The sequence below is a fragment of the Sylvia atricapilla genome, chromosome 3 (genome assembly GCF_009819655.1).
Source record: "Sylvia atricapilla isolate bSylAtr1 chromosome 3, bSylAtr1.pri, whole genome shotgun sequence".
Lineage (NCBI taxonomy): Eukaryota > Metazoa > Chordata > Aves > Passeriformes > Sylviidae > Sylvia > Sylvia atricapilla.
The window spans coordinates 9,103,798-9,119,061 of record NC_089142.1 but is presented as its reverse complement, the minus strand read 5'-3'; the positions used below and the strand labels follow the sequence as shown (position 1 = coordinate 9,119,061).

The 15,264-nt window shown below is 39.4% G+C and overlaps 1 protein-coding gene across 1 annotated transcript in view; it reads right to left on the bottom strand.

The window, feature by feature from the left end:
• The window catches only part of LDAH (lipid droplet associated hydrolase), a 111,406-nt gene that overhangs the window by 32,390 nt on the left and 63,752 nt on the right, over positions 1 to 15,264 (bottom strand). Inside the window, exon 5 of the mRNA XM_066314732.1 lies at positions 5,986 to 6,226. Within this exon, the coding sequence (XP_066170829.1) occupies positions 5,986 to 6,226 (241 nt within the window). The remainder of the gene's footprint in view (positions 1 to 5,985; positions 6,227 to 15,264) is intronic.

The following is a 15,264-nucleotide window of genomic DNA, read 5'->3' as shown; positions in this document are numbered from 1 at the left end:
CAGGACTCAACTGTGACAGCACACAGGAGGCTGCTGAGAAAAGCTGCAGCACCGGAGGATTTCACATGCTGGGCCAGGCTGCTGAGCTACCTAAAGCAGCCTTCTGGCAGAGCAAGTTCAGAGAGGCAAAAAATACCTTGGAGGAGACAGCTGTGGAGTTACCTGATTTCAGGACAGACTTCTCCTGAAGCCTTAGTGAGAGGGAGAGGCTATCTGCTGTATAATTTTTGACCTCTTTCTGTCCCATTGAGCATCAAAGAATGCACATAGGAAGAGAGGAGACCTGCTGAGCTCCAGTGTTTCTGCCCACCTGTGATATACTGCACTACGTTGCACAGATGTAATGTGCTTTAGTTTATGCAGATGGAATTTATGTACCATATCAGTAATTTCTGTTCACCATGAAATTTTGTCTGGCTATCCATCATGTCTGAAAATCTATGCATATTTAAATATAAAATATCCTTGAAATGGTTTCTGCATTCTGTAGCCAGAAGTTACCTAAACGTACATTCATCAGAATAAACAAAGTAATCACTTTTTACTACCAAGGCTTGGATTTCCATCAGCCTGGAAAACCAACTTGAAAATGTTCTGGTCTGGGTTCAAAGATCTGCACAGTTACCCAGTGCCCAGAGTGTAGGAAAAGCTTTTTTTCTCTTGCCCAGAATGAAAGATATAGGTGTGAGATTGCATAGGTGCTACCTGAAATCCTTTAAGTTTCTCTATTTTAAAATGCACTGCATGCACCAGCCTATCTGGCCAGTGTGGTTTGGGGAAGCTGCTCATGACTAACATACAGATATATATTTTTTAGGTTAAACTAGTGGCTAGGCAGGTTCAGTAGATCAACTGCTGCCCTGGCATGAAGGTGTATGTCCAGTTCTGCTGCTGACCAGCTATGTGATGCTGGCCAATAACTCATCCCTTGTCTTGAACACTGAGTTCTTTTTCAAACATGCTAGTACAGCATTTGAAATAATAAAACCTAGATGAGTACAAAATGTGCATATCCCCCTTGGCTGTCCATGCCACAATGGACAGGTTTTGTTCCATTCAGCATAGAAGGCAGAGCTCTTTTGATTTTGTTCCATAAAATAAAATAAAAATCAAAAGAACTATGCCTTCTGTGCTTAATTTACATCTGCTCATCATAACTTCTGCTGCATTTTAATTTAAAAAGCAAAGCAAGAAAGAAAACTAAATTTTGGCTGTGCAATTATACAGCTTTAAAAAATATTTTTTCAGGGGCAAAACCTCTTATTTCACCATTTCATGTGAAGATTTTTATAAAGTGCTACCTAATACCTTGAACACTGTTTTTTATCTCTGAAAAATACAAGCAGAATATGTGGAGGTGCTACTGAGTTCCACGAACACAACATGATGCACTGTCCTTACCCAAATATTTTTGTTAGATGGGTATTTCCACAGCACTTCAGTCCCAGAAAAAGAACTCCAAAAAATTTCCCATCTTACTTGTCAGGAAATTGAGGTGGAAATGTAAAATGAGTTTTCAAAGAAGGCAGGAAACAAACAACAGGACTCTCACTAGAAATCAGCAGCTGTAAATTCTAATGCAGCCAAAGTATGAGGTGATCTGACTGTCCTAGCAGCAAGGACAAAAGCTGCATAGAAAATTTGGAACACATTGTTTTCTAATATCTGAGGCAAAAGGAACAGTCAGTATATTCTGAGTGGCATTTATCTCCTCTGCTTTTGGTTTCTAGTAGAGAGACCCTCCGTGATCAGTAAATTGCATCAGTCATTGCAGGGTGTGACTTGGCTTTCCTGCTTTAATGCCATCTACTCTGACAGAATGATATCCACAGTGATCATATGAAGGCCACTCATAATGTCACACTTAAATTCTCTGATAAATAAAAATAATTGGAGTAGAAACAGATCTCAAACCATGGTAGCTCCTAAGGCTTGGATAATTCAAACCCAGAATGCAGCCTCCTAGTTGGCTTCCTGGAGATAAACTTTTAAAATAACTTGAGTCAATGTAAAAGCTTCTGCTCCATTTTCCTAGCAACTGGAATCGTACATTTCACTGACTTTTGATGTAAATTTATCTCCCAGATGGTATTTGATAGTTGTGCAAAATTTATCCCACAATAAAACCTTTTACTTTCCGGCACCTCAGGGATTTAATTTTGTCATCCTGTACATCTGACAGGGAGAACCAGCTACTGCTGGGAGACAAGCCTCAATACCTGAGCTGGGACTCACTTCCTATACAGTACTGTGGAGTGCCTGAAACTGCCATAGCCCCTTTTTCCTCTGTAAAACAAGGGAAATGTAAACACTCCACATGAAATCTGAACGTCTCCACACTTGGAACAAGATAAAATTTGAATCACAGCTCTGGAGTTTTATCTTAATTCTTCATTTTACAATTTCTCTTGGATGCTTAAATTAACTAGTCATCTCTTGTTTCCAGTTTTCACTCATGTGACAGCCTAAATGAATCTGAAAGCCTTGTTTCAGGCTTCTGAGACCCCTCCTTTCCAACCTGCCCCAAGAGTACAAAGCAGACCTCCCCCTGCCCCGGGCTGCAGTGATCCCCTGCTCCCCGACCAGGTTAAACAAACAGGGAGATTCCTCCAGAGAAGTCACAGGTTCAAGATCACAAAGGACCCACCTCATCTGGGCCAGCTGAAGGTTTTTCTTGCTATTGTGCTTATCTGTATCTTCCCTGTCATCCAGACATTAACCTCTGACCTCTGAGCCCGCCTCTCGAAAAAGCTGTGCAGTGTTTACCCATTATGTAATGTCTGTGCTTTTGTGGAAATTTTACAGAAACAAATGGAGGAAGTTTGCCAGTCGAATGGCTGGACAATAAATCCTGTTCCATGTAGATACAATGGTTTACTGTCACCCTAAGTCTGCTACTGGCATCTGTCACCAAAAAAATGTTTGCAAATTTCAGGGCACTGGAGTGCCAAAGTATTCCAGCACTGCAGGGCTGTACATGATTTGTAGAACCATCACTGCTGTACTAGACAGGGGTAACCTTGTTTTGCTAGCCTGAATAAACAGAGTGACAATGTATCAGATAAGTCAGGGTCACTAATGTTCAATATTTCTGTCTATTCATCTCCTAAATTCATAAATACAAGTACCCAAAAGCTTGTTTGTTCATTGTAATGCTTTTTCTGCCCTAAGATACCTTTGCTAGAAGTTAACCCAGGTAAGCAAAGTCCCTTTAGCCCCTTTGGCTTATTTCTTATATGTCCTCTATTATTCATACACTGTATGTTCCCATTCTTCCTTACAATCCATCTTCTTTACAGTCCCTGCTGTCTCTTCTCCTTCTGTACTGTTTCCTCTTCAGGACAAGACATTCTATTATGTTCCCTTTCTGGACAGTGTCATCACAATTTCCCTTGCTGTGTAACTGGGGCTTCTATATATCATCAACTATGAAGTTGGGACAACAGAAAGATGTGTTTGGATAAGAAGCAGGAACAAACATAATTTGGAATGGTGGGACAGATAGGTAATGTAATTCTTCCTTCACTGATTGTTTCAGCCAGTCTGATCCTGCAGCAACTCAATGGAGCTTTTCACTCTTAGTGTCAATGAGAGAAGCCTCATTGACTTGGTCTTACAGTTCTGCTCTAATTAAGTTTTCAAATCTCATTTCCTTTCAGAGGAGAGAAAACATTGTTGTGACTAAGCTTTGGATGTGGTAACAAATCCCTGGCAGGTTCGTTTGTTTTAACGGACGTATTAGATTTAAGGAAACTTTTACCATCTTTTCTGCCCTTAATCACAGCTTTTATTACAATTACAGTAATGCAACAGAGGTACATGCCAAAGGCAATATGTATATTTTTAATGAGTTGACATGCAACCTTCCTGGAGAGAAGAAACAACTTCATTTGCTGAATGTTTGTGAACCACATCTAGCAATTTATTAAGGGAAATGTCCAGAAAAGCATCTACCACAAATTCAGAGGCTTCAGTAACTCACAGATGAGCATTCTCATAACACAGACTCAGTTGTTGTGCTAGATTTAGCAAATTTTTGCTGAATGGTAACATTTTCTATTGTCCTCAAACAATAAAAAGAGAAGGTTAACAGGCAATATCCGGATGCTCAAAGATTATTAATACACGCAGGTGGTCCTTAGTCACTGGGCTGTAAAATATCATCAGTTTCCAAAGATGCAAACCAAAGGGGAATTCTGCTTGAGAGAGATGCTATCACAAACCCAAAGGAACTAGTTGCATCAGTAAGGCCTATTTATGCAAGTTTTACAAGACGTTGGCTCCCAGGGGTTTTCCTTTGAGTAGAATTAATTCAGGCAATAAACTGAACATAGGCAGAGACCACATCCTATGAGTGAAGAGCCTTCAGCCTGGTTTCTTGCCTCAGTTTACCTTACAGCTAGGACACAGGTCAGACACTGGCACACACAGGAAATTACAACAGGCTGACAGACACACATCAACCAGGCTCATTCACCTGGGGACTAAAGAGCTTGGAGGGTCAGCCTCCAACAGCAGAACACAAAATCTGTTCTACTAAATTATTCCCGATGCTGCTGTGGCCTGGGCCAAACAACACATACAAACAATGGCTGGCCATGCTTTTTTGGAGGTTAACACAGGCCAAGGACCATTTCCAATACAACCCTGGCTGTGTATAACCTGTTTTTCAGAGGTGGAAGTTTATCTATGGGGACCAGAGAAGGATTCCTGGCTTGTGGAGACGTGACCTCACAGACCTCCACATACCTTTTTCTGAGACAAAACTATCAAAAAGGAAGACATCTGAACACCTCATGTAGGTATGATTGTGTGCTTGCTTTCTCCTTGGTCACCAGGAAACTGACATCAATTAATAGGAACTCAAGAAATAAACTGTAGGAGTTCAATCAGAAATGTGTATTATCAATCAGGAGCCTGATTTTGTCAAGCACAGGGCACTGCAAGGGAGTGGCTGTCATTATGTCCAGTTTGTACAACAGAAGTGGGGCTGTCCAGACTGGCAGCACAAACCCCCAGTGCCTGCCCTGCTTTTGGTGTGTGTGCAGTTCTACAGCGAGCCTCCCACGCAGAGCAACACACCCACAGATCCATGAAAGCTACAGCCCCTCACTGCAATCCCAGTTACTCTGGCACATCTGGTTGGATGATTAGTAAGTAAAACTTAACTGATAGAAGACAGAGCCCAACTGGAAATGTAGGAATGTGTTTTTACTACTATTAATGCAATCAAAACTTCCTTCTTGCTACTATTACTGTGTTAGCACGTCAATTCCATTCCAAATTGTTTAAAACTGTTAACTTACCAAAATACCTGGAGTATAGCACAGTTCACGTTCTGGTTTTCATTCTAAACTTAACATAATTTATCTGAAATTATTCTGCTTCTTAAAGTTGTTTCTCTTGCTAGAATGTGTAAAGTATGTGTACGATATGCACTGGAGGAACATTAATCTTTCTCTTTATGCCCAAAAAAGTGCTGAAATTCAGTGCATAAAGTAACTTCTATGTGTCTTTGCAGGCTGAAGGTCCTTTTCTGAATTTACCAATATTTCAATTCAGATGACAAAATCTATACTGCTGGCTAAAACAGCTTAAAAAAACCAGATGCAAAGAACCCTTTGTGAAACTGATTACTGATTTACATTCACCATCCAGTATGAATGAAATGCAAAAAGTAAGCAGACATAAGTCACATAAAGTAGATTGTAAAAAGAGTGTTTTAATCACATGAGAAATCACGTCAGTAGTGTAGGTCAGTTTGCTTAAGAAATATATATTCTTTGGGAAAATATTTTGTTATTTTACCTTTAAGATTTTCTTTTTTATTTACTAATATAAGATTTTCCTGTACCCGTGGTTGTAATTTTAGAAAAGACTAGACGTGCTATTCTTCAAAACTCATGCTTTAATATTAAGAACTAAATCAACATTTACTAAATGAGAAAAACACAGAAGATGGTTTAACACAGAAAACGTGCTCACCAATGCAGTCCACACTGAAGAGATTTATGGAGGTTGTTATTGAAGACTCGTCACAGGTCTTCATCCCCCGCAGCGCAAACCTCACCAGGGAGGCCTTGACCCCCTCGGGCAGGAAGGACAGCAGGTACACGGGCATGTACAGAGCGTAGCGGAGCTTGCACAGCAGCGGGGTCATGAGCTTCCCCTGCGGGGACTGAGCCATGCGCTCGATGGTGGGGAACAGCAGCACGGAGCGCAGGACCTGCCGGAGCATGACAACCACGGTCAGCAAGGCCACAGCACCACAGCCCAGCCCCCAGACAGCCCTTAAATGAGGCTCCATCACAACGAAATTGAGTTCCCAGGCACATCACCCATCAGACTGCGTGGTGCGCCCAGACTCAATTTTTTAAAATGTAAAGCAAGTAAGTACATGGAATTCTGTTTTAATGTAAGGCACAGAAGAACTCTGGAGGTGAGTGGCCTTTGGAGATCATGAAGAACCGGGACGCACCAGCAGGACTAACCCCAGCAGAGGGCAGCAGGCAGGAACCCTCCGCTCAGTCCCGGCGGGCTTTTAATGTCAGGAAGAGTACACCGCTTTTCATTTCACCTGGTAAGCTATTTTCTCTAAGTAAACCAACCAACCAACCAAATTTAAAAATATCAGCTGCTCTGACGGCAGCTTTAAAAATTGACAACACACAGGGTTTTCAATTTGCAGCTCAATAGAGATAAACTTGGTCAGAACAAGAAGAATACAGCCTCTTCACTACAGTGTGTACACTGGTAAAAAATTGCTTTTTTATCTTATAAAAAAATAGACATTCTGAAAGTGGTAATTATTTTATGTTATAATAATACACTATAGCCTTAAATTACAAAGAAATTAATTAAAATCACACCCACCCATACTAATCAAAAGTGAGTGAATGCACCTACTCTTAGTTATATTTCAATGCTAACATCAAGCAAATATTCTAAAAGAATAACTGCAACTTTTTTTCTGGAAGTAAAAATATATTGCAATTACTCATATAGGAATAACCCTCAAAGAGACACAGCCCTACCTAACAGAAGTATCAATCACAAAAAATTAAGAGAGGATCTGGATATTGCATTGGCAGATAATAAAGTATAAACAGCTGGGCTTTCTTGGTGTCTCAAAATCAATAAATGTAGTTACATGTCTGCTTAGTGCACATCATTCTACATGTTCTGAAAATTAGATTATTATTTTTGTGAAGTGTATTTTAAGAAAATTTTCTTTACTGCCAGATGAGACACAGCTAATGTATGCTACTACAACTGTGTGCAGCACTCCTGGTCCCAGCAGCCCTCCAATGGAAGGCAGGGAATGCCACCAAGAGATGCTTACAAAATCTGGGCGTTGTAACAGAACAAACAGCAAACATTCAGGAAACACAATAGAATCACAGAACCTTTTAGGATGGAGGTCTTTAAGACCACTGAGTCCAACTGTTAATCTAGCACTGCAACATTCACAAATAAACCATGTTCCCAGGTGCTACATCTACACATCATTTAAATACCTCCAGGGATGGTGAATCAACCACTTCCCTTAGGCACCCTATTCAGTGCTTGACTTTCTGTGAAGCATTTTTTCCTAATGTTCAATCTACACCTCCCCTGGCACAACTTCAAGCTGTTTCCTCTTGTCTTATTGCTTGTTCCTCAGAAGAAGAGACTGATCCCCACCTGGCTACAACCTTCTTCCAGGTAGTTCTACAGTAATATGGTCCCCCTGAAACTCCTTTTCTCCACTCTCCTTCAGCCACTCCTTATCAGACTTATCCTCCAGAGCCCTCCCCAGCTCTCTTGTCCTTCTCTGGACAAACTCCAAATGCCTCAATGTCTTTCTTGTCATGAGGGGCCCAGAAGGGAACACAGCACTTGAGGCATGGCCTCAACATTGCCCAGTACAAGGTGACAATCACTGCTCTCACCCTGCTGGCCACTGACAACTGTGTGTCAGTGCTGTGGAGCAGGTCACCAACCATTTCCCCTCAGATTATGGGGGCTTCATTCTGCTCCCTGTCCATGTCTGGATGACTCAGAGAACAACTGGTCAGAGTCAGGTATTGATCTGCTGGCTCTTCCTGTTTCTTCCCTCATCATTCCCTACAGCGGAAAAGACAGAGAATACCATCTCTGCTTTTGATTCCTCAATCAGTTATCCCAAGGCCCTGAAGTCTCTCTTTATTCTCCTTGGACTGCTTGTGGCAATTTCATTGTTGTCTACCTGAAGAATCAATAATGGATAAAAATCCAAGAGCTGTACCAGGGTGGGAAGATGGGAAGCTTTCTCTTCACATCTTTAACCCAGCTCAGGGAGGCAGTAGGCTTCTGTAAGAAGCGTGTCCTTCTGTTTCCTTCAGGAAGAGTCTCCTATGAAAATGACTCATTTTTTTTTTTTATGGAAGCAGTTTTTATGGAAGCAGGTTGTAGACTGACAACCTCAGCAACACCTCCAAGCCAGGTGAGCCATTGTTCTGGTTACTGTCCTTGCAGAGCCTCACACCTGTCATTCTGGGCCATGTGGAGAGGTGGAGAAGTCCCAGAGGAGACACAATGGCTGTGCCAGGCAGGAACTTGCCACCATTTCCCCCTGTCCCTTAAGTCACTGTGTTCAGGCAGACAGAGAGAGAGCAGGGAAACCTCTGTGTCACACATCCATCATCAGAAACTGTGCTTCTTACAGCATTTTAAAAGCAGACTTTGAAAGAGTTATTTATATAAAATACAGAACTATTTTAAGAAATCCTTCTACTTTCCAGCTGATACTACTTTGGTTTGAGACAAAGAAAAATACTTTCTCAGGGAAATCAATCCTGGGCCTCTTTTTATTAAAGGCAACCAGCAGCTGAAGTACAGGAATGCAAAACTTTTACTAAATTACATGGTAGTTTTGTGATATTTCAGCTAGGAGCTGAACCCAAACTGTTGTGATCTAAAGCAGATTTGACCTGCATTCCCAGGCACACTTTAATCCTTTGACATTGCAGTTTATAGATATAGGATTAGTTGCTTGGATGGCTGTTCTAACCACAGGGAAAGCTGCTAAACCTTGGCAGAAAAAGCACAAACCAAGAAAGCTGTTAGCCTGTCCTGTACATTCCTGCATTTTGTAATGGCCCACAAATTTAAAAGATGGAGGATAATTTTATGTAATTTCTTTTTTAAACCTTTTGCAGACAATAACAGAAAAATGTAAAATTCATATTTTTCAAACATTTATCCAGTATTTCTTAATTTACTGCTGGATTCCCAAACCAGGATCTTGAAATGTGCATTTGGCTGCAGAATTGGTTAAAAGATTTAGTTCAACTACTTTGAAACAGAAGTGTAGGTATGACACATATAATGATAAAAAAGTATGTCATATTTGTGTTTTGAAATAAGTGAAGTAGAAATATTCAGGTAAAATTAAAGAAATTAATAAGATTCAAATGCTCAGCATCAGCTGATTTTTTTTTTTTAAACTTTTCAAAAGCCTGGATCTTACCTATGCACAATTTACACTAGGTGAAATCAAGTAGATGGCACATAGTTATATTCAAGTTAAAATCTTCAGAATTATTATTAAACCAGTCATTCTGAATATGGAGGACATTGCCTGTCATAAGCATCATGTATTGTCATGACTATGAATGAAACATAAATATCATTAAATAATATGCAAAGGTTAATGATCTTATTTATGGACACCCTTCTCATAATTAATGATAACCATTAAAAACCATCAGTCAAAATACAAAAATTATTACAATACTTATATTTATTTATATAATAAAAAGTATATCCATACATAGATGTAAGTTTAGATATAATGCACAAATATTAAAAGTATTAGAGAATAAAATTCAGATTCACCTAGTTTAAACTATCCCCAATTCAAAATCCAGTAATATTTATCTGTTAAGCACATGGAAAAACAGGGAGCTGAGCAAGCAGAGACACTGGGAACAGTGACTCGAGTGGATCCAGGGACTACAGAAAGTTGGCTGGTGACTCCAATGAAGACAAACACACCTCATGTCCAGGAGTTGACTATCCTCGGCTCTGCTTTGGTCAATCCACTAAAAATAATACAAGTACTCTTAAATTATACTGGAATTGCCACTACTGATGATTGTGACAATCAACAGTATTTGTACCATGGTAGTCAATTTATTTACCAGTTGTTCACTTATTATGCTATTAAACTGGGAGATTTTAACACTCAGGACGGCACATACACTAAAGTTCCCAATTCAAGGCATAGATGCTCTTTTGGTTAGTCACCAAGGCAGCTGCTTCTATTGAATAACTATTTCATCATTAATTTTTAACTCTACATTTCACTGGGCTCAAGCCCTGAATGGTTCAAGGGCCTACAACCTGATGCAGTGTCTTTGAAGTTCCACATTTTGTTAAGAACCAAAGGCTAACATTATCTGCAAACTCTTCACATCACTTATGTGGGTGCCAAGGCAGCTCCTACTCCCTTGTCTCGCAGTGTATATATATCATAGAGAAAATGAAATGGTGCATGGCCTGAGCATGTGTCCAGAGAACAAACCAGCCCAGAATGTTCTGCCCTTGATTGTTTCAACACACACCACAGGAGGAAGGTGCAGGGACTTCAGGAGTTTCCCTTTTGACACTGTTTATATATTTTGGTATCTAGAGCAATCAGTCCATTAACTTCAGGAATGTTATGACCTGCACAGTAAATTTTAGAACACAGAGGGAAGATAAACTACTTATTTTACAGGAAAAGTGAGTTCTCAAAGTAAAGAATATTAAATAATCATTTTGTAAAAGCATGGTATTGACCAAGGTACTTTGTTTAGGAAGAATTCCCAATGAATATGATTCACTTTCCATGATCACTGGTCCATATAAATATAAAAGAATAAAGCTACCTATAGAGAACACATACATTCCTGTACATCCAGGCTTTTGATGGAGCTTTTATCACGTTAATCCAAAGCAAGATGACAAAATGACAACTGAGTACCTTCACAGCTTCACTGCATAATGGTTATGTCAACTTGGGTTTGGATTTGCAGTAAAAGTTAAAAGTTATTTTGATTAAAATGAGAACAGAGTACAAAGCCAAACCATTAAATTTACAATAAGTTGCTGTTTAACACTGCACAATTTAATAGACTCAACCACACCAGCAAAGGATTTTTGTAAAACCTTTAAATGGCTTCCTTATAAAAACACTACAAGTATGTAAATTGGATAAAGTTAAAAACACCCTCACAGTAATATTTTCCACTAGTGCCTTCTACTGAATGAATTGAAATATATTTTTCAGCTACAATTTGAAGTTTGAGTGGGTAATACTACTTTTTTAAGGGACTGGTAAATAACAGTGCTGAGGACACAAAATCACGCTTAAAATCTGGAAGCCACTTACAACCAGTATTCAAAGAAGTAACTCAATTTTCAGAGCAGTTAAGTCCTTTAATGCCAACAACAGGAGGTCAATGCTTTTGAAATCAGCCAGTTTTGATTACACAAGAAATGCTAGTTGCAGACTCAAGCTCTCAGGTGTATGTCTTCTGAGCTCACAGAGCCAAGGGTCTGGAGAGGGCTGTCACACCATGCCACCTGCTCTTAATACAGAGAGACATTTTGCTAAGAGAAATAAAATAGGAGGGAAAAGCAGTCAGGATGTGAAAAGGCAGACACTGACCAACAGAAAGGAGCAGGAGCCATTTCGAAGGTTTTTTTTCAGAGGAGACTCCAAGTAGGTGAATACAGTAATTACACCCAGGCTTTCTCATAATAGAAACACTCTGGTCCACTGAAGAAAATAGCAGAAAGTGAAACTTCCTCAGAAATAAACCACTGGTTCACTCTGCTTTATTGCCGAAGCAGTGGTTGCTGGAGTCTCTCACTGGCTTTTGAGCAGGGAAGTTTTTGGAAAGCACTTGCTCTTGCTGCACAACCTGTTCTTGATCACCAAGATGGCAGAAATGGTTAATACAATAACCACCACCAAAAAGACCACAAGGCACAGATCCCACACCAGTTATGCATTTCAGAGCCCATGGGGAACTCAGACTTCAAATCAGGGATCAGAAGCAATGAAACAATCCATGAACAAACATCAGAGCCATCACAGTGAATGGTGCTCAGCAATGGAGCACCCAAGCACAGCACTGCACCCACACACTCAGCTCTGGAAAGAAAACAAGTTAGGAAGTTTAATGTAAAAATCCTTCAAAAACCCTACAAAAAGCAAGAGCTGCTTCTCTGCTAAAAGCAGCACTTCTTTTGATACACATTAGGTCACCCCATGTATTAGTTTGTTATGCCCCTCTTGTGTTGGCAGAGGAAAAGCTATTATCTGTCAGGTGAAACCTAGTAAAATTCTCAAAGATAATATAATGATGCACTTAACAGTAATCTACAGTCTATCCTTGACATGAAATGCCACATTAATCACACAATTTCTTCTACTCAGTATGCAGAAACCTGCAGGCAAAACAACAAGGATCAGGGAAGTATTCTGTGCTTTATTGCCACAGCTGTGCAGAGCAGATTTCCAAGAAAACACACAGGACAAACCAGACAGTGTTGGCTTGGGCTGTCCTCTCCTCACAGCAGGACTTGCTGGGCTAGCCCATTCACTTTGCTCATTTAAGAATTACATATGATATGATATGCTATGATATGATATGTAAAATAGATGAATTACATATAATGTGATATATAAAATTATACGTAAAATACATATAATATGATATGTAAAAAAATTTAAAATATTGAATAATTTCTTCTTCATCTGTTTAAGATGTCATTTGTTTTTTGTACCAGCAAACTCTGTCATAGCTTGGTATCAACAAGTCCACGGAATTTTATGACAACATAAGAGCTAAAGAATGGACACAAGTGAGAAAACCCTGTTTTGCTCCTGTTGTGAAGTCAAAACATACTGTATGCATTTTCTTCTACTTCATCCTATGTATCACCTGTAATTCTAAACAAATGTTTGGCATAATTAAGAGGCAACAAAAGTAAATATAGTTAATAGAAAATCTTATAACTGTTAATTTCTAAGTGCTTTGTAAGAATTAAGACCCACAGAGAAGTCTTAGAATGCTTTTTATAAACAAATAAACTGAAATTTGTGAAGTCAGATGACTCCACATGAAAATATACATTGCAAAAGTAAGGATATTTTAACTGTACGGTAAATTACAATTATCTGCTCTAACTAAAGCTTATTTTTCTGGGTAACCAAACTGTTTCTGTAAAACAAAATGGTAAAAATTTGTGAATAACCAACATTTTGTAAAAACTGTTGTATTTTTTGTTACAATTAATGTCATGGTAGCTTAGTTCAATAGTGCCTGCTTAGTACAAGAGAATCTTCTGTTAACATCTTCTATGCATCCCTCCCAACCTACAGGGGCTATAGAACAGGGTAGAGACAAGTGCACTTGATTTCCAAGTTCCAGTTTAAATTTTCTACATTCCCTATTTCTTAGTGCCCAAATTTTCCCTTTGGCATCAGACACGTTCAATTTTTCTACTTTTTTCTTTCCAGACTTCTAATTTCATTACATTAAATCTGAGAGACTAAGTGACAAAAGGAAAGATTTAAAAAATTTCTACAAAAAGTCTTTTTCTACGAGGAGCAAAACATGCTCCCTGAAGAGCTGAATTTGTTTTCCAAACAAATGCAGTTTGTATATGCAACTCTGTGAACATGCTGGTAAAACTAAATAACACTCTTAAATTCTCTGACAGGCTGAAGGAATTCTTGCTGCATAGAAAAAACAGACTTTTTGAGCGCCACCAATAAGCATCATGTTCATGTTTGTCAGCTCAACTTCACTAACAGTATTTGAATTTTCATAGTTTGAGAACAAACTGAATAAAGGATTCAGGATTGATCACAGGACCTTCTGGCAGAATTTCCATAGGCATACTGAGGATCCAGCTAGGGATTGAGTCCATTAAGGGAATCAACACATTCAGGGCTATGAAGGCACATGGAGGATGCAGAGACACTCACACAGATAGAAATTCTTGCACAGTGTCTGAAGAAATTACTGTTCAGCAGAACTACCTGATACCATCTTTAAACACACAATGACCAAGTTAGTGTTTTCATGTAGATGAGAGCACAGCAGTGTAAATGCAACAGGACAACAGCAGAGAGCAATGATCCTAAGGATGAGCATGATTCACAAGGTCAGGATGCTATTTTCCTTTTATATAGACACATATGTACCCAAACAGCAGCGCCAAACATATGAAACGTAAGTATGTAAAATAAAATGCACTTTTAAGGACTGAGCATAAAAGCATGCAAGCAGTACATAGATCCATTGATCACATAAACTTTGGACTGAATTTTTGCTTGACAACTTCAGTGCTTTTACCTCTAAAGGCATTAGGCATAATGGGCATGTGCCAAGTCCAACACGTGCACACAGGCACACACACTCATGCACATACCCAGGTACATGCTTCTAATCCTTCACTGAATAAATACAGCAATACCTAGAGATCTCCATCCAGCACTCTGGTTACATGAATATTAATGACATCTTACACTAAAAGAGCAAATTCATAAATACAGTATGTAAATACGCACAGAGCTGAGCTGTGCCAGAACAGCAGTATGATAAACAGTTTTCTCTGTCAGTACAGCAATAACCTGAGTTTTACTGTAGCAGAGACACTCACTATTGACTATCTGACATGTTTCTTTCCCCTTATATGTCTTCTATAAATAGAAAGAGGTGAAACTAGTACAAAAAACATTATCTCCTAACATGTGATAAACCTCATGTTTTCCAGTCTGCATTGTAAACTCAGTACTGGTAAGTGAAACTGGGCTAGGGCCTAGGCTCCAGGACCAGCAGCTTTTAGTATGTTCTCTGGCAGGATTTTCACCAAAGCCAGCTGGACATCTGGGCACAGGTTAGAAAACAGTGTAGACCAGGAATTCTTCTAAATACAGGACATCTGTGACGCAATCAAGTTTGAGTCTTGGAAGCCTTCACGCCTGGAATCTAAACTGTATTTTGCCACTTGCTGTCAGGAGCCACAGGGTGGGCCCTGCTATGTTTTATACAAAAAAAGAACTGGAATACATTTCTTAGCATATTTACCTCAATCAATCAGAAATACCTTGACATATTCAGTGATATTTAATAATCAGTTTTGTCTACATGAGATTCTAAACACATTGTGGGTCCATCTTGGCAAGTATATACAGATCTCCCCTCTGTTATCAAGGGATCATTAATCAGATGCTCAGCAAGG